Source organism: Corythoichthys intestinalis, chromosome 4 (assembly GCF_030265065.1).
Source record: "Corythoichthys intestinalis isolate RoL2023-P3 chromosome 4, ASM3026506v1, whole genome shotgun sequence".
In the NCBI taxonomy this organism is placed as follows: Eukaryota; Metazoa; Chordata; class Actinopteri; order Syngnathiformes; family Syngnathidae; genus Corythoichthys; species Corythoichthys intestinalis.
Window position 1 is genome coordinate 40,919,373 of NC_080398.1, and position 26,938 is coordinate 40,946,310.

The window sequence follows — 26,938 nt, forward strand, 5'->3', positions numbered from 1 at the left end:
TCCAAAACATGCCATTTTTTAAATTGGAAAGCGGTTGGAAAGAAATTGGCTATTCAAGAGTCGACCGGCTGTGTACACATGAGGAATGTAACCATGGCAACTCACGGTGGTTCAAAATCAAAAGGGAAAATACATATAAAATCTAATCCAACAGCGACTGTCTGAGATGTCTATCAAATTACTCTCTTCGACACCCTCAGCATGATGATTCTATTTTTTTTTTTTTAAACTGGTTTAAATAGTATTGTATTGAGTGTTAGCTGAAACAGACTCCACATACTGACGGTGGGCGTTTTGTGGATGATCGCCAAAGCATTTGGTGATGTAAAAATAGTATAAACCAAGCCATTTAACTCATTCGCTGCCATTTATTGGACGGTCGATGAATCGTTGAGAGACGTTGTTGAACTAAAAATCCAAATCATCTCTTTCCAGCCTTTTATTAGTAAAAATTCTTATTCGCATTTTTTCTATTCATATATGCCTCTTTATATATAACTTTTTTTTCGAACAAAAAGTCAGTTTTTTTTTTCCCTCCATAGTTTGGGGGTTTGACTTGTACTCAAAACACCGAAAAGAAATTGTAACGTTAGCATACCCTACACTTATTCAGTGTGTGGTTTTTCGATTCTTATTTTAAATTGCCTTTTAAGCCTTAGATGCATAAGTGGGTCAAAAATGACCCGGTGAGGTTTTTTTCTTGAGATATCTTCGGAATGAAAAATTGTTATCAATTCATATTCCAGGTATTCCCCAAGAAACGTGTTTTTGATATCATGCCATTCAAATTTTTGATGAACTTTTTATACATTTGAAGAAATTGTCATTTTTGTATTACTACCCTAAGCTTCCACAAGTGGGTCAAAAATGACCCACATGCGTTTTCTATGGAATCCAATGGAAATCTTTCATTCTTATCAACTTTGGCTGTCAGGCATAAATTTACCGTGGACCACACAGACTAGGTATGTAAAAAGTGACATCCCTTAAGAAGATTATTTTACACAGCAAGAGCTGATACGTGTACTGTAAGTATTATGTCCATATAGTATTTTGTGTGTGTGTCTTTCATGACTCTTTATTATTATTTATCAACAAATTAACCTACTTCATAACTAGCTAGCTAACTGAGGCTAGGTTCATACTGCTGGTCCTAATGCACAATTTCATTTTTTGTCATATCTGTTTTTTTGGGCGTAACCGTTCAGACTGCCTTTGTCCATTGAGCCAGTTCAAGTATCACACATGCGCTCTAATTCGCTGTCCGAGATGCGCTCAGCAAACTGGCCCGCATGTGCAGGAGCACTGGAGCAGAGAGAAAACCGAGCATTGTCAGGCTTATTCTCAACCCATTTTATTTTTTTATGACTCTTGTCAAGCCCGCTCCTTCCCCAAAAGCCGCGTTCAAGCTAGGCGCTAACGCTAATGCACAGCTGCACCGCTACCGTAGCATCCTGTCGCTCTCGCTCTTTGCTGATGTTAATTGCTGCATTAATTCCAATTTGGGGTACTTGACAGTTCGGACTGCAGCCACATTCTGGAAAAATGTGGCCTGGATGGGATTTTAAACACATACGAAAGTGACCTTGATCGAATTTGAAAATGGTCCACTTTTATGCGACTTTTCCTGTTCAGTCGAGTCGGAAAAACACGAAAACATCGGATTTGTGCTAGATTTACAGCTAAAATGGTCCTACAGATGTTGGATGATGGAGAGGCAGTGACGGGGTTGGACTCAAGTGTCCGAAATGTCTGATGATGAGGACCCAGACTATTGTCCAGGTGGCAGTGGCAGTTGTCCACTTGGAAATCCAACTGAACAGGATCAATCTGACTTATAAGATTCCACTTATGTGTCCTCTGAAGAAGAAAGTGTCCAAATCATGGCCAACAGAATGAGTTGGTAGGGCTCTTACTAAAGAGAATTACCACCCAACCAGGGCAGAATACAGAGCCACAATATTCTCAGAAATCGGTCAGTGCCTCCACAAGGGCTTAGCACCGCTGGCTCACCAAAAAGATGCATGGGAGCTCTTTATCATTGATGATAAAATACAAGGAAGGATGAAGTCTATTGCTGTTTTTTTTTTTTTTTAAATGTTAATTGAATCATAAAGATATTTCAAGCATCAAATCATTCTTGTGTGGCCCTAAATATCATACTAATTAATATACAAGTGATTATTCTTCACCAAAATGGCATAAAAACACTTTGGTTCTAATATGGGTCATTTTTGACCCACTTATGGAAGAGTGTAGGGTCCAGTAACTTGTGCATCTAAGGGTTAAGATAACGTGTCTGTTATAGGTGTTGGATTTTTTTTTGGTTTGAAATTTTCCCCCTAAATATGCGAAATATGCTCCGGTGCGACTTACATGTTTTTCTTCCACCTCATCATACATTTATCGGCTGGTGCGACTTATTCTCAGGTACAAGTTAAAAAAAAAAAAAATACGGTACGCAAAATGAAACACTAAAGGAACAATCAATATTCTTTACTCAATTTAATTTAAAATAAATAAAGGACGACAAAAAGGAAAAACACTTAATATTCTATTTTTTATTTTTGGGGTGAACTTACAATTTTACAATTACAATTTTTACAAAAAAAAAAAAAATATATATATATATATATATATATATATATATATATTCTCCGATTTCTAATTAATCAAAATAACTGAAAACATCTGCTTTTGATTAGAAATGATAAACTTTATTTCATCATAATATTATACTAATACATTTTATTAGATTATATTTTATATTACTATATAGCAGCAGCTTGAAGGCAGGCTGTTACATGAAGCTTCAGGCTTGTCTGTTTTGTAAATATTGTAAGATGTTTTTTATCTTGCATGAGAGAATATACAATGTTGCTTCAGCCTTTTAAGGTGTTTACTGATTGATCCTTGCACTCTAAATGTAACTATTAGCATTATGTAGCAATCGCGTTAGCATTAGCTTTAGCTTGGCATGCAACCAAGTGCTGCGTTCGTTGGTTTGGTAGCACTAGACCAAATTGTTCCTTTAAGTCACAGGTCATCACTGTGAATTTGAAGCTGTTGCAGCAATTTTAAAAAATCCTTTATAAACTATGTGCTTTAGAAAAAAAAAAGTATATCGGCCTCAAATATCAGCAATCGGCCGGAAAATTTTCAAGATATTGGTATCAGCATTTGAAAATCCCATATCGGTGGATTTCTAATAAATACAGTACATAATATAAACTGTAATATGCTGTACACTATTAAAAGATTGTTACTTAATACTTATGTTACTAGGAAATTTGACGTATATCGTTATCAGCCGTTTTTTAAAATCCGACCGGCCGTTATGAAAAAGTCCATTTAAAACTACGGAAAAGGACTAGGGATCCCGCCATTTTTCAGAGGATCGGAATCGGGTTTTTAATTTAAAAAATAAAGATTTCTGTTTTTCTGCTTCATGGCTCGTACAGCCTCACTCTCCCTTCTGCTGCTTCTCTTGGTCAGCAGTGCACTGTGACTTTTGCTTGTTAAAGTTAACAATGATTGACAGGCGTTGAAGTTTTGATCTTGCCAGAGAAGCTTGTTAGCACTGCCTTCAAGGACGCCGAATGTGTCAATCATCATTTAGCTTGTTAAACACTAGTGTGCTGTGGCAACTCATTGTGTGTGTGCGCGCGGCATTATGAAGGCGGCATGGTGGGACAGTAACACGTTAAAGACTTTTTTTCCCGGACGGCTATTTATTTAACCTTTATTTAACTTTATAAGAGATGTTTCTGGGTATAGGAAATTCAGGCACTTCTTAAGCTATTATTTTTTATTTGTGTGATTCAATAAACATGCTTTAGGAATTTCATTTTTGCATCATTCCATTTTTTAATGCCAATTTTTAAACTTTTACTTCAAATGAATATCAGCTCCAAAAATGGGATATTAGCCCCTCTAAATACTAATAACCTTTATTGGTATCGATCCTGAAAAACTCATATCGGTAGATCTCTAATTTTCTTTGCGCAATTAAATGTAAATCCCTGAGTTATTTACCTCTTAATAACGTGATTTATTGATGAGCAAAAATACTCTATGACTAATCATCTATCAAAATTATTATTTTGTGGCTGCCCGAAAGAACATCAACTACATTTCCAACCAGGTAATATTTAGGTACAGCGACATCCATCTTTAATGCTGTCAGAAACAAACAAATAAGCTATTTTTCATGTCAGGCTTTTCCTCTCAACATCGAACCGGCAACAAAAATCAATAGGACTTGGAACATTAAATTCATATATCAGCACTGAAGCGCACATAAACACACACCCACGTGGAGGGAAGTTGTAAAACTTCCTTGCACGTGAGCCAAGCACTATAACAAAGCATGAGGAAATGTTTTGATAGAGTCCATTTACAGTCTGCAGCAGGGAACTACCGCTTGAAGGTATGTGTTCAATGGAATACCTTTGTCCTGTATTTTTTAATTACTTACGGTATGAATTACGGCAACAGCTATCAAATATTTTAGTAATTGAGTATTCGACTGAAAATTCCATTGATTAATCGAGTAATCGGATGAAACATTTTTTTTTAGGTAAGGAGCAATTATAAATATACATGAGAAAAAAGACATTTCAACAAATATTGAACCGTTTTTAGACTATCTTTACTTTGAATGTACATTGTTGAAAATTTTTGTCAATACAAAAAAAAAAAAAAAATCTTGTTTCCAACTTGAAATGTCATAATGCTTGATAACACACATTACTTAAAAGTTAGGTGTTTTCCCACGTGCTTCAATTGAATTTCCATTTGTGTCAAGCTAATTTTAAATTATAGTTAAATTTTAAGTTAGTCTAAATTGTAAGTCCTGATAATATTTTAAGTTTTTGCAGTGTTCAAAATATATGTATGATACCTGGAGCAAATTAGGCACCAGTGCGACTAAAATTGATAGTTAGCTATATTATGTTTTCATTTTAAACCCTCATCACTCTACAGTGCTGTCTTTTTACAGATAAAGCCTGTATGAAAGATGCGTTAGCCACACATCAACAGTAGTCATAATTAATAGAAACATAGACTTCCGCAGAGCTAATGTTACGTTAGCAAGCTAGAGTAACGTTAATTTTAATTATTAGCGCTACGTTAACTTAATTTGACCTTGTCCTGAGCAGGCATGTGCCGGTATGAGATTCTGACGGGATGATAACCAGTGTTGTTAATCTTACTGAAAAAAAGTAATTAATTATAGTTACAAATTACTTCTCCCAAAAAGTAATTGCGTTAATAACTCAGTTACCTGAATGTAAGAGTAATTAGTTACTTGGCAAAGTAATTGGTGATAATTACTTTTTTTTTTTCCCTCAAAAAAAAAAAAAAAACATTGGCCACACTATGTGAAGTTTTTTGTGAAGGTTTTTGGTACAATTGGCCCGAGCCCAATTCTTTACCCTAATTTACCCTTTACCCTGAATCAACTGTTAAAAGTTGTTAAAATTGCTCCCATTATTGCATTTGTTCCCTTCTCTCTACTTTCGACATATGAAAGTTTTAAAACTGTTTCATCATTTAAAGATAGATTCAAGTCAAGATTTTGCCGATTTAGAAATATTTTAGATAAAAAGTTACTTAGGTTCGCTAGGAAGGTTCTCTACAACAGAGCCGTCCTAAAAAGTCTACTGCTTTAAGATGGCGGCTGTCTACTAACGCATTTAGTGCCATGCAGTGTTGTTAATTTTACTTTTAAAAAGTAATTAATTACAGTTACAAATTACTTCTCCCAAAAAGTAATTGCGTTAGTAACTCAGTTACCTGAATGTAAGAGTAATTAGTTACTTGGCAAAGTAACTAGTGATATAAATATTTTTTTCTCAAAAAAAAAAAAAAAAAAACACAGGTCACACAATGTGAAGCTTAAAGGGTTTGGGGGACAATTGGCCCTAGCCCAATTCTTTACCCTCCACTTAACTAGACACAAGGGTATTGCGATAACTAGCTAGTAACCTTTACTATGTGTGGAAGTCATTTAAAGTTGTGAATCAATCGTTAAAGTTGTTAAAATTTCTCCCGTTATTGCATTAGTTCCCTTCTGTCTACTTTAAACATGTGTAAGTTTTAAAACTGTTTCATCATTTAAAGATAGATTTAAGTTAAGATTTTGCCGATTTAGGAGCATTTTAGATAAAAAAAAATTACTTAGGTTCGCTAGGAAGGATCTCTACATCAGGGCCTTCCTGAGAGGTCTACTGCTTTAAGATGGCGGCTGTTTACAAACGCATGTAGTCCTTAAAACATGTTGGCGATGCAGCAGTGTCTGTCATTTGCATCTAGTTCTATAATATGATATCTACCGTGTCATGTGGGTGTAGTTTGTCGGCTATGGCTGCAGTCAGGTATTATTGGAGCCACCTAGCATCGCGGTTGCAACGGCGTCTTCCCCATTCCTGCTCTGCTCTCGTCCCCGTGAGTCCGTTTCTCTCAGACTTTTTTTTATTCAACCAACTTAGTAACGCATAGTAACGCACGCCTTTCCCGCCTCAGTAACGGTAACGGCGTTGCCAAGATGAGAAAAGTAATTAATTAGATTACTCATTACTGAAAAAAATAACGCCGTTAGTAACGCCGTTATATTGTAACGCCGTTATTAACAACACTGATGATAACCTTAAGCAAAAATATCACGGTTTAATGGTATCACGGTATTGCAATTACAGCTCTAAAATGTGTTACTTTGAGCTAGCTGGATTTTTAAAAAAAAATGTTTAAACTTCCATTGAACAGGGCTTTTATTTATTATATTATCGTAGCTGGTGGGAAACGTACATGACAGTATGTACCAACCTTTAATCTTGTACGAATGCGAAATCATATTGGAAGTATTGCTTCCTTGGTAGCCACCCTCCACAAACATGTTTTACATGTCAGTTGGCCCTCCTTCTCTAAGCCGCGGCCATCCATAACTTTTCCGTAGCCGAAGTATTCCCATACCAGCGATTTCATTTCTTTGATGGGGGAAAAAGTTCAGGAGATTCACCTCCTCCAGCCATCGTGTAGCACAGCTGACTCACCGACACTGAGCAACAACCGGTGGGGGACAGTTGAGCCTTACAGCTGCAAACGAAATATTTCTCCATGCATTTTTGGGACATAAAATTAGCTAATATGGTATGGTATGACTGATTTTTTTGCAGTTTTGAAACTGATGTTTACCACGGTATACCTTCAAATCGGTTATCGGCACATGTCTAGTCCTGAGTATCGCTCATCCGTTCTCGGAGTAAATCGGGTGCCTTCGGTGGAGCTGCAGCATTGCAGACGTGCCGTAATGGTATGCAAGCGCTGTCTTAAGGCTGATTTATGCGGACCTACGCCGTTAACACAGACTCAATTTACGACCCTACACTGCAGCCTGACGTACACCTCCGAAGAATCCTGCCCACGCGTCACGTCAACGTGAGTGAACGTCGAAGGACTGTGATTGGTCCGCTCAGAAAGTCATTTCCTCTTCTGCACAAAAACACCTATATTTTCAGACATTTGCAAAACTCTTTTGTGTCGCCTACACTTCAAGATTTAATTAAAAACATTTGTTGTTCAAAATTGATTAGCTGCAGAAGCAAATACACACATTGCCATTGCTGTCATTGACTGGAGGAAAACTAAAGGAATTCGACAAGAGTCCCCCAAAATCGTTCAAAGACAAAACCACACCCCTCTAGTGGCATGGCGGTGAATGGCGTAGCGCACGCATGCTATTTTTAGACCGTGACGTCGCATCGTAAAGCGGAAGTAAAGCCGAAATGGGACATTATCGACTCGCCCTCGCATAGAAACAACCTAATTTGTGCCACTTTTCCCCGGTAATCTTTCAAAAACGAACATGCCGATCACGCATTGCTTTTTTGGAACTTGTAGAAACGACTCTAGACATTACGACACATGAAGGATGTTTTCTTCATATGTTTCCGGAAACCAAAAACTCGGGAGGAAAAAATGTGAAGACCGAATCAACTTGCGCGGACTTTAACACCAGCTCGGTGAATCCATTCATATTTCATATGCAGTAAACATTTTGTTGGGTCTTTCAGAGGACAAAGAGGTAAGCCATTTTTATATTTTTAACTTATTCTTTAGCGTAACGTTGCTTCTGTCTGACAATGAATGACCTGAAAAGAATTACAATGGTATCTGACTGTTACTGTTACCGTTTGTTATATTTATCTAAAAAAAAAAACAATTTTAGTAAGGGGGAAGTGTAAATAAATTATAGAATTAAGAATTGTTATCAATGAAAAAATTAAATGTGTTCGTTGGCTGTAACTGAGTAGCATTTGCGATCGCTACACAAAGCAAACTAAATTACCCCTCAAGAACGAAGAGACGTAGGACAACCAGAGGATACATAAGAAAGACAGGGCTGATGGTAAAGGATGGCTTGTTGAAACAGGAAAATGTCAATGTCAGTCGCGTCGATAAAAAAGCTAAGGCTATGCTTAGGTCGGCTCGTTTTTTTCGTCTTTTTCAGCCTTCGACACTCAAGCCATCTCTTTAACTGAACATTTTTATATTCTTCCACATCTTTGCCAGTGAATTTGGCACCAGGCACATCATTTTCGGAGAGAATTGGTAGGTTTAGCTCTGTAAACATCTCCTTCGTACATGATTTCCATTCGTTTCCTATTAGGGACAACCGGTGACTTGTCCCTACTTAGCAACAGTAGCTAATGTCATGAATATTAATCAACGGAAGTGACGTGTTGCTTGCGGTACGCCATAACAGAGCAAAGCGTTCCCTTGAAGCAGAACTTGGAATGCGCCAAGACGGCGTAGGGTCTACGCCAACGTTCCGCCGTCACTGGAACGCAGAAGCATAAATAGGCCTTTACAGTGAATAAAACAGTGTTCGCCTCGGTGTCTAGCTTAAAATGCTCCCAAACTTTTGACATTTTCTGCTTTTTCTTGGTGCCTGGTGTACGTACGGGACATCAGCACGTTGTGCCGCATTAAAAGTGGTCCGGGGAAAACATCATGCTTAGAAATTATACGATTTCTCGATACATAGAAAATTCCTCAATCGATTTTTAATATCGAATTACTCGGGTCATCGTTTCATATCTAATATGAATACGTTTAAAACAAAAATAAGATTGAGTTAGTTTTAGGTAAAGTTACAGTGTAAAAATGGGGAAAAATTGCTTTGTTACTGATATTGTGCATGTGTATCGGAATATACATTGCTGGTGACTGGGGAATGCAGGTTAAAACAGTGGAGAAATATGACTAAAAAGTAAATGAAATGAAGAAAACAAAAAGGGGAAAAAAATGGAATGAAATGATGCAAAGCCCAAAGGACAATGCACAGTGACTCATCTTTAGTGTGGGATGAACAAACATTTAGGAAATATAATTTTAAAAGAGTCTTCTCATAAACAAAAACACCAAACAAAGTGCTAGTATAGCGAAGATAGACAAAGATAATTAGTTGTTCATTTAATGGGGCAGAATGAAAATGCTCAGGGTGGAAATAAAATTTAGTTAAGACTATGTTAGTGCAAAGTGTAACAGTAATATAATAAAACTAGAAAATGCTTTGCTCTGATGGATGGTAAACTCTCGCTGGCCACTTCCTTTTGGTTTGAGGGCATTTACGGATCATTTCCTGTTGATTTTTGGGTCACTTCCTGTCGTTTATGGGGCATTTCGTGGTCTCTTTATTTTAATATAAAGTCATCTTCTGTCGGTTTTGGGGCATTTTTGGATCATTTCCTGTTTGAGGCATTTTTGCGGGCACTCGCTGTTGATTTTGGGGCATTTTTGGATGACTACTTTTTCATATCGGGTTACTTCCTTTTGATTTTGAGGCATTTCCAGGTCACTTCCTTGCACTTTCAATGTTTTTACTTTTTTTTCATCAAAATTACAATTTTTAAAAATATATTTTATTTCATTGCAATGTGTCTCTCTTAAAGCAAGACTAGGTAACTTTTCAGTTTTGGTCGATTTTAGCAACGCCGGTAGACAAAAGCGGTAGTGTTTTGCCTTAAGGATGACTGAGTTTCTCATGAGGATCAGCACACACCTGCACACTGTCGTAAAATCATGATCTCCCGGAAGCCTGTAGATGGATTAAACGACATTTCTGTTTCCAGCGGCTGTGAGAAGGACACATTGTAATGAGTTAATGAGGTAATGAGTTTAGTTGTGGCTAACAGAGGTGCCTGAAGGGAAATTATGGAATAACGGGAGCGATTTTAACAACTTTAATGGTTGAGTCACAAAATTATAAGAATGTAGCTTAAAGCTGTTGATACAAAATGGGGACTTAAAGAGCATTGGACAGGAGAAAAAAAGTCATAAATAGCATTATTATGTGAATTAGAATCATACTTTGAGACGATTCGACTATATACACCAATTTAGCAAAGCGCAGATGACGAGAAATTAGTCTTTTAATCTGCTGGTTAGCCACGCCTACCATTATAGGGCTCTAGCGTCCCCAACAGGTGGATGACGTCAGCAGGAGAATGGGCTTGTCGGTTTTACTATTCAGCCCATTGAGGGGGAATTATTCAGAATGAGGAAAACGCGACGAAGAGAGCCGCAAAATGTCATTGTTTCAGTCTCTCTACTCCAATATTTTTATAAGATATTCTTTTTATCCAAGTATTTTTCCCCAATAGCTAAATAAATGGCTTGAGAAGGACCAGTCAGCCCGTCGAGGGGGAACTATTCACAACGAGGAAAACGCGACGAAGAGAGCTGCAAAATGTCAGTGTTTCTGTCTCTTTACTTCGATATTTTTACAGGATATTCTTTTTATCCAAGTATTTTCACCAATTGCTAAATACATGGCATGAACATGACAAATAAGTCTTGTGCTAAATGGAATATAAAATAATAAAAATGCACTTATTCAGGACGACATGGCAAAATTACTCCATAATGGTCAAAACTGTCGACTTCACCTTTACTGTCGCACCTCCCGAACGATATTTTATGACACCTAAATCGGACATATGTCATTTCCCTTCCCCTGCTTCGGACAATGTAAACGAACCAAGAGGCGTGACAACTAGCCGACATGCTAACCCGAACCGAGGGATGTTTCAAAGTCTTCGAAGCGGAAACATGCCTATCAATGATCAAACGTAAGTAGTCCTTTATTTAAAGAAAGTTTGGAGTGTTTACTTTGGAATCGCTGTATTAATATTTGACATAATACAAAACAAGATGTTGACTCACTTCCTCGTAAGTCCAATGGTCCCACAGTAGTAGGGCTTGGCCAATATCCACGGTGAATGGGAACCTTTTGAAACTCCAAGAAGGCGCACACGCTTCTCCCTCATAAAGCAAGATTTTTCTGCAGCCGTTTGGCTGGCGTGATGCGAAAAATAAACGTATTAATCCGCAAAATCAGCTGAATCCTTAGTCCTCATAAACAACAGTACGGCTGTTTAGTGAAGAGAACGCCTTCTCCCGTACACGTCACAGCGCCCTCCTCCTCAATGCAAGACCGAAGTCGGAAGTCACTCATTTTCATGGCGCGGGATTCAAAATCACTTCCACACACATCCAAGCGGTCCATATCAAATGAGGACTTAAGTATTATATTTAATGTTTAGAACTGTTAACTTGATCCTGAAATAGTGGTTTATATAAGCCTGAGAGGATTTTTTTGTACAATTTTTGTAACTAATGTACGAAACGTTAAAAGCAGCTAATAGCTGGGTGGGGGGGGGTGCATCATTAATCAAATCGTAACCTCTTAATCGTAATGGTAATCAAATCGTAAGGTGACCCAAGATTCCCACCTCTACTAGCTAAACAGTAGCATATGACGGATAGCAACCGTGTGGCAACCCCGCCTCCACCCCACCTGAACTTGTCAGCGCTGATGAGTTCGGTTGGGGGTGGGGGGATTCACGTCAGCGAGTGAAAGCCGGGCTAATGTTGATTCTAGGGCTGCAGCTATCGAATATTTTAGTAATCGAGTAATCGACTGAAAATTCTATCGATTAATCGAGTAATCGGATAAAACAAATATATTTTTAGGTCCAGAGCAATTATAAATATACATGAGAAAACAAGACATTTCATCTAATCTTGAACCATTTTCAGTCAATGTCTTTATTTTCGATGTATATTGTTGAAAACAGCCAACAATTGCATCTCAGATGTAACTAGAATAAAAAAAAAGACTAATTCACTGCTTTCACTCCAAAAACTTTTAGATCTTATTTTAAAAAAAAAAAAAATATATATATATATATATATATACATATATATATATATCTTACCTAAAAATGCCGTTACGCTTGATAACACACATCACCTAAAATTTTTTCCCACGTGTTTTGATTGAATTTCTCTTTGTGTCAAGCCAGATTTAAGTTCTAGTTTTAAGTTAGTCTAAACTGTAAGTCCTGATAGGATTTTGAGTTTTTGCAGTGTTCAAAATAAATGTATGACACAGGCTGTATTGGAGCACATTAGGGACCAGTGCTACTTGGTGTTTTATCCAGCAATGACTACTGAGCTAAAATTGATAGTTAGGATGATTAAGTTTTTATTTTACACCCTCATCACTCCACAATGCTATGTTATGTTAAAGCCTGTATGTAAGACACGTTAGCCACGCATCGACAGTGGTCATAATTAATTGAAACCTAGCACTCCGCAGGGCTAACGTTACGTGAGCTAGTAGCGACAGTAACGTTCATCTTATTTATTAGCGCTTAGCGCTCTTTATTAGCGCTTAGCGCTCTACTGCTTTAAGATGGCGGCTGTTTACTAACGCTGCCAGACACGGCCGAGTCTGTCATTTCGCATCTAGTTCAAACATACATGTGATCTCTATGAGACGCATCAGACGCTACCTTTTACCAACGTAGCATCGTGCGGGCTAGTATTTAGCAACGTCGGCGTCGTTTGTGGCGGCTGTCAGCTGCAGTAAGTTTTTTTTTTCCCCTTCTTCCTCTCCGCACGTGACAGCGCGTTGTCCTGCATTAAAAGTAGTCGGAGCAAAACGTGATGCTTAGAGCTGTCAAAATAAACGATTACTCGAGGTGAATAAAATTACTCGGATCAGTTTTTAAACTCGAGTTACTCGAGTTGCTCGAGTACTCGTTTCAGCTCTAGTTGATTCTTGACTATCCTTTTATCCTGGTACCCTCTCATTTTTTTCCTCCTTGGATAAAACTTTTTGTCTCTTTTGTTGCTCTGCCATCTTTACAGAATTGACACGAAAGCGTTCGCATCGACTTCCGTCTTTATAACAAATGGGGAAAGGGGGAAGTGACATATGCTGTAAAGCAGTCAGGAAATTTGTAGTTTTTTTGTGTAGCAGGGTTCCTGCCACCCTCTTCAAAGTTAATTAGTGCTGGTGAAAGCAATACAGACCCCCTCAAGATATAAATGAGGTGTCATGCAACTAGTTGTCAGTCAACTTATCACAAATGTTATGAAAATATTTTATAAAGGTTGAAAAGTTACCTCGTGTTGGCTTTAAGTCATTGGATGCTAATGATTGGGATAACATTTGTTCATTCCCACCGCCCAGTCAAAATGAATCAGACGTCTAGCACTGTCGATGGCACTAAAACACGAGCATTATAGCATCAGAGTAAATCTGTTTATATTCTATTCTACTCGATTATCAATCAATTCCCAAGAATATCCATATCCGATGCGCTGAGTTGTCAGCACCTCCACAAATCAAAACAATTAAATTTTATAGCTTTAAAATTCCGACTCGAGTATCATCAAACGAGGCACAATGGACCCAAACTTCCTCAGCTTTCATTTCCAGGTCTTATCATTAGTCTTTATCATCCAGCGCAGGGCTTCTTGGAATCGTTGTTTGTTATTGTTCTTCCAACGAATGAATGGTCTTTTTGGGACCCTCAAAATTTCTTTAAAGTAGGATTAATTTTTGCTGGCACCTGTATTATACTCAGGGTTTCTCTCAGAAAACTAGAGAAGCCCGCCATGGTTTTGGAAATAAAATTTATTGATGGCCGCAAGGCTTGTAAAGAATTTTGGGGTCCCGAATATTAAATGACAAAATGTAATTAGTTAAGCCCCCTAAAAAGTTAACCCAGTGCCCCACTGGAGGGGGCTTATGTACTAGAATAAAGCAGGAGATGTGAACTCATTGGCTGCCACCGACAGCAATAGATGTCAAATCCGATGTCCGATTCGTTTGATGTCCAATCTGTTGGAACTGGGAAGGCCGGCACTGAATGAACAAATGTCCATTTTTAGATAGCCTTTCGAGTTTGAATGAATTGGACCTCACTAATTTAAATTCATAGCAAAAGGATGAAAAGAGCGACACGATTAGATGTCTATCTTCGTCAGTGGCACTGAAAGAGTTTAGTGTGGTGAACAAACCAACATGGATTTTTTTTTTTTTAAAGAGACAGACAACCAAAAGCCTAAAACTGGAAAATGACAAAGAGTACATACTGTATGTAGCATTTGTCTTCACTGGGACTATGACAGGGGTGTTTACCATCTCAAAAAGTGTTGGCAGCAGGTTCTTATAGATTCCTTATAGTTTCCTGAGTGAAAACACGGGCGGCGCCATCTTGGAAAATGTGTGCTCCGAACTTCCGGTTTAGAAAGAACAACGTGAATTGCGGTTGAAGTAAGCAATGTGATGACCAAGTTAAAACTGCAAAGTCAAACCAGAGGAACCCACGGAATCTCCAAAAATGGATCCACCACGACGTAGATGAGACGTAGATTAGATTGTATGATTGTTTTTATCACTTCGTTCATCATTCGTGAACAAAATTATAACAACCTGTCAGCCTGTGTTGACGTGAGGTATAGATTGATACTCCGGCCACTTGAGTGACCAAAATGAGGTGAAATTACAAATTATATTACATTTGCCGAATGCAGAAGGGCTGACACGGATTTTGTTGTTACATGGAAATACTACAAGGTATGTACATCAGGGGTCGCGTTAACCAAATATTTTCCGTCGTTGACCGGTTTTTTAAAACGGTGACGGAAAAAACTGAAGTCCGTCAGTCATTTTGACAGGTTGCAATTCACACCCCAGACCACAGGGTGGCGATTGAGCATATTAATTAGCTATTGTCTCTCTTAATGCACGACGTCGTTGGCTATTCAGTCAGAATATTGTAGCGTCACCGGGGTCTGGCGGCAGAACCGTGATTGACACATCAATGCGAGGTTCTTATTGGTGCACCCGGTGTGCCAGCGCGTCATCCAATTGGTGGACTAGATTGCCGCCTGTGTATAGACCCTACTCACGTGACGTCACAGCCACGCCCCCGCGCCATGTTGTCCGTCTACTCGTCATGTTAATGCATTAGCGCTCCGTAAATTCCTCCTATTATGGCGTGTTTTTCTGCTCGTTAACATTAATAATCAAAATGGTGAAGGCGTGTGTGGCAGTTGGTTGCTGTAACAGAGAAGATAGACGGAGAGACTTGAAGTTCTACCATATTCTGAGAGACCCAAAGAGGAGAGCGAGATGGACTACTGTAATTCGACAAGAAATCTGGGCACCAAACAATCACCACAGACTATGTAGTAGTCATTTTATATCTGGTAAGATGCATTTAATATATATTTAGAAGATTTTGGGCTGACAACCACAATTAAGATCATTGTGTGACGTTGGTGTTTGGGGTCTATATAGTTGCCTCTTTTTCTTTGGGGGTGGAGTTGTTGTTTTGTTGGTGTTGTTGGCGGTAAGCAGAGTAAAAAGAGGGAGAAAAATACCACGACTTCCGTGTCTAATTTTTCGCCGCCAAGCAAGCGTTACAATATTAATTAAAAATGAATGAAAACTAAATACTATTGAATATGTCATCATTATCATTTTAAAAATTTAAGTGACGGGTAAAAATAGATTATGACCGGATTTTTATGACCCTGTCAGTCAGACAACGAAAATGTCTAGCGTAACCTCTGATGTACATATAAACAAAAATAGTATGCCATCCCTTTTTATTGCAGATATTGATCGCAATAAAACATTTGAACAACATGATACCATTACTTGTTTTATTTAAAGCGATTGGTGCATGTGCAAAACAGGTCAATAAATCACAATTTATAAAATTATTAGAACTATATTAACAAAGGTTGAGCATACAAGGAATGTGTCATTAGACAGCAGAGCTTAAGGGAGCCTCACCAAACTTTCACCCGACATTACGGAGACCCTCGGTGGCATCCAGACGGGCTTTCTCCCACTGTCCTCGGTAATTCCAGCTCCAATAGCCTATCTTAAAGTTGTTGCAGTTAAAACGCTCGTAGTTGGATCTCGGGATCGAGCTGACGGTCCGCCGCAAGGCGACCTACGTCTCCAGCCCCAGCCTCTTGGCCGCCTCCGGGTAGAACGCACGTAGTCTTAATATATGTCCATCAACGTACAGTAAGTGTTGTGAGGCACATCAACTTATTTTCCCTTGCCTAACAGTGTTTTCCACCTTTAAAAAAACGAACAAAAACTTGTAACTTGTAACCTTCCATAACACAGCGGCAACATGGCTACAAAAACACCCGGTCTGTGTGGTGGCACTAGCTTGGTACCACATCTGCCTTCATGAACATGTTGTCCTCCCCTGTCGTGATGTTGACAGATGGATTCCGTATTTCTAAATTGTCTTTTTTAAAGGGTTTTGATAAGCAATGTTACTCCAGCTCCACTGCTGTTTTGGATGGAGAAATTCTAATACGGAAGTTGTGAGCAGACATGTGGAATTACCTTGGAAACTTGTCTATAAACTAATTAAACTGCAGCACTTGGCTCCAAAATGTCAGGAAAACTGAAATGGTAATAAATGTAAAATACAGCCCAAGCAGATAGCTAATGCTAACTTCTCAAGACCAGAGTATCAGACACCGAAGATCAATTTGAAGACCCTATCAACGTGGCTGCAAGCTTATATCATTTTGGCTTCTTTGTCTCGACAGGTAAATCACAATGCTGTGGACATTCGTCACCCTCAGTGTGGTCTTCAATGGAGGGCGCACCTCACCAACCCAAAGTCCAACCCTCCTGTCAACTCATGCCATGACGGTAGAGGTACCATGTACCTTCTCCAACGCTGAACGCAAAGCAAACTGCCTGGGCAGGCAGCTGGAGAGTGTCCCATGGAGATTCTTTCCATCCACGCTGGAGGAAATTGACCTATCCTACAATAAACTCCAAGCGATCCGTTCAGAGGACTTTCAGCAGTTCCCTCGCCTGCGTGTTCTTAAGCTGTCGTATAATAACATTTCGCACATCGACAGTGACGCCTTCAGGAAAAACAACTTGCTAGAGCATCTCAACATTTTCAACAACTCCCTGAATGAGATTCCTGCCTCTGTGCTCACATCTCTGTTAAACTTAAAGTATCTTTACATGTCTAACAACCTTTACAAACGCGCCACATTATCTCAAGGGTTCTCTGAACTGTCCAAGCTTCAGGTTCTCTCCATGGGAGGACCACTGGTGGAGGGTCTGAAGGTGGAAGACTTTCACCCACTAAAGAACATCAAGTTACAAGGTTTCGCTATCAAATGCTCCTCCAATTTAAGTTACTATGAACCTGGAAGTCTACGGATTATCCAAACTTATCAGATGGGCTTTGATATGGCAGTCGACCAGCGGCCCAGCGCTCTCCTTTACATGCTGCAAGATCTTGCAAACAAGACATTCAGCGCCATCCAGTTCCGCAACCTCTTCGAATTCATGTACTATAAGGGGGATAAAGACATCTTCCAGGGCTTAGGGGATATCACTGCCTCCCAATTAATCTTCCATAGAGGCAAGTTCAATGAGAACCTCCTGAGAATGGCCCTGACTAACTTGCAAGTCGCCCCCATCAAGAGGGTCAGGTTCCAGTACATTGACTTTGCACGATCTCCAACATTCACAGATAAAGGTGCTGAATCCAGCATCACAAACCTAAAACTGGAAAACCTGGATCTCTGGTAAGTCGGAGTGTTGTTGCAATACTGGTACCTAGTTACAATTTTTGGAAAAAATATATATGAATAGCTAAATTACTGTTGGGAGTTATATCATGGAATGGATTCAACACTTCAAGTGTGTAGTACATTTGATGTTTTTGTTTAAAAAAAAGTATCCGTTCGGTTCTAAATGTGTTCCAGGTACATAAGCAATCCTGACATACTGCGTTTCGACTGGCGATTCACATGGTTTAACAAGATCAAGCAGCTCTCTATCCGTAACGTTTACTTCAACTCGGTTCCTTGCGACGCTTGGGTGGAAATGGCCGGCGTGGAGATGCTGGATGTTGCCGACAACCGTCTCCAGGACGAATACATCTTCAACCAGCGCTGCGACTACAGGAGCTCCATGCCCAACCTTCAGACCTTTAACTTGAGTAACAACGAGCTGGACAACTTGAGAGACATATCAGCGCTAACGAGACGGTTCAGCCGCCTGGAAGTGCTGGACATCAGTCACAACAAACTAGGAGCCGCCGATACTAGCAGAGGCTGCATCTGGAACGGTAACATCACCAGGATCATTGCTGACCACAATCAGTTCACCGCAGAGGCCCTGGCTTGCCTGCCTACCAGCGTGCAATTCCTAGACCTGTCTTCCTGCAACCTTGACCAGCTCAACATTGCATACTTTGAGAAGGCCCTTAACCTAAAGGATCTTCTGCTGAGCGATAACAAAATCAAGTTCATCCCGTCCAAATGGGAGAGTCCATCGCTGCTCAGGCTCTCTTTGGATGGCAATTCCTTTGGTGTCATCAGCAAGAAATCCTTCCAGCTCATGCCAAAACTCTCACACTTGAGAGCTGGAAACAACCCATACCACTGTACTTGCGAGCTTCACGCCTTCATTGAGGACACCAAGACCAAAGGGTGGATCAACCTGACAGACTGGCCTGAGAACTACAAGTGCTATCACCCGGAGCCCTTTCTCAACACCGGCATCTCCAAGTACCTCCCGAGCAAGGTGGCGTGCGATGTCAGATTGGTCATTCTAATTAGTGTTGCGACAACCACGGTGGTCATCCTCATCCTGATGCTCCTCTGCTACATTTTCGACCTACCGTGGTATACCAAGGCCACTTACCAGATTATCAGGGCCAAATACAGAGCACACAAGGAGCGAGCTGCAGGAGAAGCCGGACCCTTCGCCTATCACGCCTTCATTTCCTACAGCCACTGGGATGCAGACTGGGTTAGGGATCAGCTCCTGCCGTGTCTAGAGAACAACCGGAACCCTTACCGACTGTGCATACACGAGAGGGATTTTATGCCGGGACGCTGGATCATCGACAACATCATCGAGAACATAGAGAACAGTCACAAGGTATATCAATACTGTTGTGCCAGTACAGTGGCGCCTTACGATACGATATTAATTTGTTCCAGAGTGGCTATCTTGATTTTTTCGTATAATGAATGAGGTTTTACATGTAAATCGCCTAACTAGTACCGAGCTACAGTAAAACACCACGTTCAATTCTAAAATCAGAGTAAAGCCTGAATTAAACAAGAGCCAAACACATTTGACTCATTCAATATACTTATCGTAACCGTTAATACCTGTAATAACGTAGATGATAGAAAACAATGCAGAGAAAAAATACAAAATTGTGGAACCTTACTAGGGGTGCACGATATCCATTTTTTGAAACCGATATCGATAACTCAAAGCCGATACCGATATCGATAACCGATAATAAATATATAATTTTCTTAATGTATAACCTGAGTTTTTGAACACCTGGAGGTTTAAAAAAAATTGTGGGGGATTCAACATAGATTTGCCTTTGAGCTCATCAGATTTTTTCATAATGACATGAACAAAACAGTGCGTTTCACTTCTGCACTGCCCGACAGCCAGTTAAGAATGAATGCACTTCCATTAACCACAAGGCTTGGTCTTTTCTTGCTTTTATGGGAAGACAATCGTCTTAATATTGTGAAAGTACAAAAGAAAAATACACATATTCAATCCTCAATATACAACAAGCTGCACAATACACCTATATACACAACTATTATATGTATATCATAGCACACTAGCTTGAGCTACTAAAGCATTGGCTGGCTTCTATAACATAACTTATGAAGATCTGTACATTTGACCCTTCAACACAGAAGTAAACATATTTTGCAAATCCTTTTGTAATAGTAAACATAAAATACTTACATATATTTCCGAGGCGGAAACGTAACAGAAAGCATTCACGACTGTCAATGCTACCGCTAGACACCGCAATGTGTAAGTGATTGAACCAAACTACTGTAACATAAAATAGGTGCATTGAATTATTCTGACCAGCAGGTGGGAGCAATGCCCCGCAAATGGTCAACTGATTTCCCATACTATTGTGTAAACTGCAAAGCCAGAACAGTATATATTATCGGTAAATGTTATTGGATTTATCGGGATGACGTCATAATTCCTATTATTGGACCAATAATTATCGTGCACCTAAACCTTACCTTTCGAGTGAGGCGACATCCGAAAGTGAAAGTGATACCAACATTAGGCCAAAAGGAGAGCAACATTTTGGAACTGAGCATGATGGGAAAGATTCTTACCAGTAGGACAGCAGGATCTTATGGCAGTCATGTCCTCTGCCTAATTTTATTTGTAATGCTTTGTCGCACCCTAGCAGCGCTTAAAGTGTAAGTTTGTTAGGGTCCATATGATTCTACATATGTTATCACATGACTACTCAAGTTCATAGCAAACATGGAGTGCTAAAAGACAAGCTAACTTCAGCCATTGGTTGCTGTTATGTCTCGCTGTTTGTGCCTTGTATAAGCATTGCTTATAAATTATACTCTTTTGTTTCATATACACAAGCATTGTGTAGCACATTCTTGTGTATTTTATTTGTTTATATTTAAAGTCAAACGTAATTGCATTATTGCATTACATATTACCTTTTGTACGATGAACAACTTTTCGTAATATGAAGCAAAACGGTTTTCGAAAAATGAATTTTTCGTGTACTGATTCTTTCGTATCACGAGGTACCACTTTAAATTGAGGTTCTTGGTGTGTCTCCAAATTGCTAACAGTGAGTTTTTTTAGAGGAAGTGGCCTTTTCTTTCCTCAAAGCAGTACCCGCTGGCATTTTTGAGATGATGAAAGACGTGCTGCACTAAAAACAGAACCATGGTTGTTGATACTTAGAAGACCAGGGTATAAATTAGGTTCTTTAGCATAGACAGTCTGAAAATGCCTTAAAAGTTTGGCATCCAGAAGTATCTCAACAGGAATTTGCCATATTTCCAACAAGCATGATTTGGTAAAAGTGCACTAAAGTTTAGTACACTGAGGTCCTGATAGTTTCACAAGCTGTGCTGACTTCACAGATATGGAATGAGAAGCTGGCATGCTGGTCAAACGGTTTCTCTTTCTGTCTTCAGACAAAACTACTAATTTTACATTAGGACAGCAACTTTTCCACCTTGTGGGCAGTCTCGTTACTTCCACTTCGTAAGCAGCATGAAGTTTTAAACTAAGGAAAAGACTAGCGCTAATATTAGGGTGACCAGTTCCCAACTCACCTAATGTGGGACAAAGACTAAATCCGTGTGAGACACACGCACGAGGAGACATAACAGTATTTCACACGTCCACCTTTTTAACTATGAGGTGTCAAACTCATCTTTCTAGCAGGTCACGTTGTAGTCAAGCTTTCCTTTAAAGGGCCATTATGTTGGCCAACCCATATAATATTGATAATATATTTGCCATTGACAGCGCTAGACGTCCATTACATTTGGACTAGGAATGAGCATTAATTAAATTACATTTAGTTTATTAAGTTGATGAAACTGACAAAACAATAATACAGTGCCCTCCATAATTATTGGCACCCCTGAAAAAGATGTGTTTTTTAGCTACTATTTTTTTTTTATTCAAATAATATTGGACCTTACTGGAAAAAAAGAGAAAAATCCAACCTTCAATACAAGTGCATTCATTCAGTGCGGAAAAATCCCACAAAAAGAAAAAATGATTTGACATCAAATAATGTGTGTCACAATTATTAGCACCCCTGGTGTTAATACTTTTTACAACCCCACTTTGCCAAAAAAACAAGGTCTGGGGACTGAGATGGCCATGGGAGGAGCTTGATTCTATGTCTGGTGAACCATTTCGGTGCAGATTTGGCCATATGTTTAGGGTCATTGTCTTGCTGAAAGACCCAGTGACGACCAGTCTTCAGCTTTCGGGCAGAGGGCAACAGATTTTGATTTAAAATGTCCTGGTATTTCAAAGCATTCATGATGCCATGCACCCTAACAAGGTTCCCAGGGCCTTTGGAAGCGAAACAGCCCCACAGCATCACTGGCCCACATACTTCACAGTGGGTATGAGGTGCTTTTCAGCATGCGCATCTTTCGTGGCACGCCAGACCCACTTAGAGTGTTTGTTGCCAAAAAGCTCAATCTTGATCCCACACAAAAATACACACGGTCCCAGGCTTCAACGTGATTCTTTTTTTTTTTTTTTTAATTACCGCCGTTTACGCAATAAATTTGATAGTCCTACTTTAAGCCAAAACTAAAGACTCTGGATGAATGTAAGATATTTTGTCTGTAACAGTAAATACAATTAGAAAATACATATTAAAAAAAGGCATGTCCGATATTTTTTTGCTGATTCCGATACTTTGAAAATGACGTGATCGGACCCGATACCTCGTTACCTCACGTTAACGATAAGATTTGCGAAACAAAGCTCACGATAACTATGACTAAATAATTAAAACTGTATCCCTAATTTGCTTCAATGAAAAGCAAAACAACATTATAATGGACTCTAAATTGGACCATTTTTGCTTGTTTCCCATTTCAGGTGATATTCGTGCTGTCACATCACTTTGTCAACAGCGAATGGTGCAACTACGAGCTGTACTTTGCTCAGCAGCGAGCCATGGGCAAGACATTCAGCGACGTCATCCTGGTGGTCAAGGAGCCCATTGACCCGGGTTCATTGCCCAGCAAATACTGCAAGCTGAAGAAGATGCTGAGCACCAAAACGTACCTGGAGTGGCCTCAGCAGGCCAACCAGCAGGCCTTCTTCTGGGCTCAGCTGAGGAGCGTCCTGGGTAAGCCCACTAGGAACAGCGTTCGGAGCAGGAAGTCGTCGGTGGGGGGGCGATCGCTGGAGAACGGGGGGCCGGAAGTGCCCTTTCCTAACGGAGAAGCGGAAAACATTCATGACGGAGTATTTAACAAAGGACAAATCCCATTGGTGGCATGAGGTGATCGGTAAACCTAAACGTCAGGTCACAAAAGCGCCCACGTGAACACGATCCCTCCACACTGAAAGGACTGGACCAACGCGGTGCACTTGATTCAAGCCATTTGAGCATTCATTTAATATCCTTGATTTCTATCTTATATTCTGTTTTAACAAGGCACTTGTTGAGTGATTATGTTCATCTGAGCATTTAAACATACAGTACTTGCAAGTGGAATTTAACCCATTTACGCCTGAATTTACATTTGACAATATACAGTGGGCCAAATAAGTATTGAGTCAACCACTAATTGTGCAACTTCTCCCACTTGAAAATATTAGAGAGGCCTGTAATTGTCAACATGGGTAAACCTCAACCATGAGAGACATAATGTGGGAAAAAAAACACAGAAAATCACATTGTTTGATTTTTAAAGAATTTATTTGCAAATCATGGTGGAAAATAAGTATTTGGTCAATACCAAAAGTTCATCTCATTACTTTGTTATGTACCCTTTGTTGGCAATAACAGAGGCCAAACGTTTTCTGTAACGCTTCACAAGTTTTTCACACAGTTGCACACATTCCTCCATGCAGATCTCCTCTAGAGCAGTGATTTTTGGGGGCTGTCGTTGGGCAACACAGACTTTCAACTCCCTCCTCACCCTGTGACGTCAAAATGATAACAAGAACGGTGAGCAATAATCCCAGAACCACGCGGGGGGACCTAGGAAATGACCTACAGAGAGCTGGGACCACAGTAACAAAGGCTACTATCAGTAACACAATGCGCCGCCAGGGACTCAAATCCTGCACTGCCAGACGTGTCCCCCTGCTGAAGAAAGTACACGTCCAGGCCCGTCTGCGGTTCGCTAGAGAGCGTTCGGACGATCCAGAAGAGGACTGGCAGAATGTGTTATGGTCAGATGAAAACAAAATAGAACTTTTTGGTAGAAACACAGGTCCTCGTGTTTGGAGGAAAAAGAATACTGAATTGCACCATACACAATGTGAAGCATGGAGGTGGAAACATCATGCTTTGGGGCTGTTTTTCTGCAAAGGGACCAGGACGACTGATCTGTGTAAAGGAAAGAATTAATGGGGCCATGCATCGAGAGATTTTGAGACGTGGCTGGGTCTTTCAGCATGACAATGATCCCAAACACACAGCCAGGGCAACAAAGGAGTGGCTTCATAAGAAGCATTTCAAAGTCCTGGAGTGGCCTAGCCAGTCTCCAGATCTCAACCCCATAGAAAATCTGTGGATGGAGTTGAAAGTCCGCGTTGCCCAACGACAGCCCCAAAACATCACTGCTCTAGAGGAGATCTGCATGGAAGAATGGGCCAAAATACCAGCAACAGTGTGTGAAAAGCTTGTGAAGAGTTACAGAAAACGTTTGGCCTCCGTTATTGCCAACAAAGGGTACATAACAAAGTATTGAGATGAACTTTTGGTATTGACCAAATACTTATTTTCCACCATGATTTGCAAATAAATTCTTTAAAAATCAAACAATGTGATTTTCTGTTTTTTTTTTTTTTTTTTCCCACATTCTGTCTCTCATGGTTGAGGTTTACCCACGTTGACAGTTACAGGCCTCTCTAATATTTTCAAGTGGGAGAACTTGCACAATTAGTGGTTGACTAAATACTTATTTGCCCCACTGTGTATAAAACGTTGGAGGAATCCATAAGTACATAAAATTAAAATACAAAAATACTGAATGTAGAATTTAAATGGAAAAAATACAACTAAAAATGTTTTTTAAAAAAATCATAAAGACAAACTGAGAAATAAGTACTAAAAGAAGATTTAAAAATAAAAATTGTTATTAAAATAACATTTTAAAATAATTCTAAAGCAACACTAGGTAACTTTTTCAACCTTTATAAAATATTTATATAACATTTGTGATGATATGTCAACTGAAAACTAGTTGAATGACACCTCTTTTACATCTTGAGGGGGTCTGTATCACTTTCACTAGCACTAATTATCTTTGAAGAGGGTGACAGGAACCCTGCCACACAAAAAAAATACAAATGTGCCGACTGCTTGACAGCATACGTTCCTTCCCCTTTTCCCCATTCGTTACAAGGACGAAAGTCGATGCAAGAAAGAGAAAAAAAATTGTCCGAGGAGAGAAAAGAAAAGTGAAATGGAGGCTACCACCATAAAAGGACACTCAAGAATAAACATTGGCCCGGCCCTCCCCACAACCCACCAAACTTGTCAGCCATGACTACTTTGGGCGGGAAATGGGGTGTTGAGAGGGTTGTGGAGGGCCAGTGGGGGAATACAGTACAAAATCAAACATTTCAACATTGTCATATGCTATGCACAAATGTTGTTTAATCCATCTGCACACGCAAATGCAGTCTTCCTTAAGGCAAAACACTACCGCTTTTGTCCACCTGTGTCGCTAAAACAGACCGAAACTAAAAAGTTACCTAGTTTTGCTTTAAGTATTACTAAAAAAAAAAAAAGAGACATTCATGAATAAATCCCATTCATTTTTATTTAATTTTTACATTTTTATTTTTATTTTCTATTTTTCATGTTTTTTTGTTTTTTTTAAGACTTTTCCAATTTGTTTTATAAACAAACACGCATACATATCCATAAAAATCAAGCTTTTTGATGTGTCAAAAGTAAAATCAGGAATCGAGCAGGCCCGATTACTATTATATCAATTAATTCACTAAGGTATTGGAATAATTCTGATCGAACAAATATACTGTATTTCAAGTTTAATGCACAGAATCATTGACATTTTTTACAATTGTCAGTCACAATATGCGCCTCATCTGTAAATTATTTGAGAAATGCTGGACATTTTGTTATTTTTATATTGCTGTGTTCTTGAATTAAATTTTGTAATATATACGTTTGTATGTCTGTACTCTGTAAGACTGAAGTGGACTCACAAAAAGGCTTTATGTAAATGCAGGTTGAAGAATGACATCCATTTCCTATCACTTTGTAGTCTGAAACATAACAATTCAGTTAAATTAATGTACTGCGTATATCGAAAGACTGTAAAGCTGAAATATGTTTAATGCTGGATTGACAAAGCTTAACGTTTCGCTTTAGTACGTCCAAGAGTTAGTTGCTAACGACTAGCATGGTTAGCTTAGCACAGAGGTGGTTTTACTGGGTTTAAACTTGAAATTATTTCTTACTTTTTGCGTATTCTTGTTAACTTGTTCACAAAACAGAAATGTCAGATTCAGTTAAACAGTCATACCGCCATATTTGTGAGTATTACATGTTTTTTACGGTAAACCGAACCAATTACAAAAGACAGTTGTCGGGTGATAATGCACTTCACCTGTCCTGTGCTGATTAGCTGCTATCCCTGCAATGATCACAGGCGTCGCTGTTGTCTCTCAGATGATTTAACTGGCTCAGGTGAGAAGAGCTCAGTTGATGAGATGCCAGCTGGACGCGCTTGAGCTTGATTTCTTCGTGGTCAGGTGAGTTTGTGTCTCTTGAATCAAGAAATGTGATTATTTAAGATATATTTAAAACAAATGTGGATTAGTTTTTTATTTTGGAGATTTTGTCTTAAGGCAAATTTCAAAGTCATTAAATGAACAGCTATATAAGTGGAAATAGTTCTACTCCTAAGTAGTTATTTTTGTTTGTTATTCTTATAGTCCTTAAAAAAAAAAAAATATTACCATTAACTCATTCACACTGCCATTGACTTTTGGGGA

At 39.2% G+C, this 26,938-nt stretch overlaps 1 protein-coding gene across 1 annotated transcript in view; it reads left to right on the forward strand.

The window, feature by feature from the left end:
- LOC130915340 (toll-like receptor 2 type-1) overlaps positions 1-26,938 on the forward strand; it is a 47,236-nt gene that overhangs the window by 14,527 nt on the left and 5,771 nt on the right. The window contains exons 2-5 of the mRNA XM_057835300.1: positions 16,948-17,952; positions 18,133-19,315; positions 22,832-23,230; positions 26,622-26,695. Of these exons, the coding sequence (XP_057691283.1) occupies positions 16,958-17,952; positions 18,133-19,315; positions 22,832-23,230; positions 26,622-26,695 (2,651 nt within the window). The 5' untranslated portion in view covers positions 16,948-16,957. The remainder of the gene's footprint in view (positions 1-16,947; positions 17,953-18,132; positions 19,316-22,831; positions 23,231-26,621; positions 26,696-26,938) is intronic.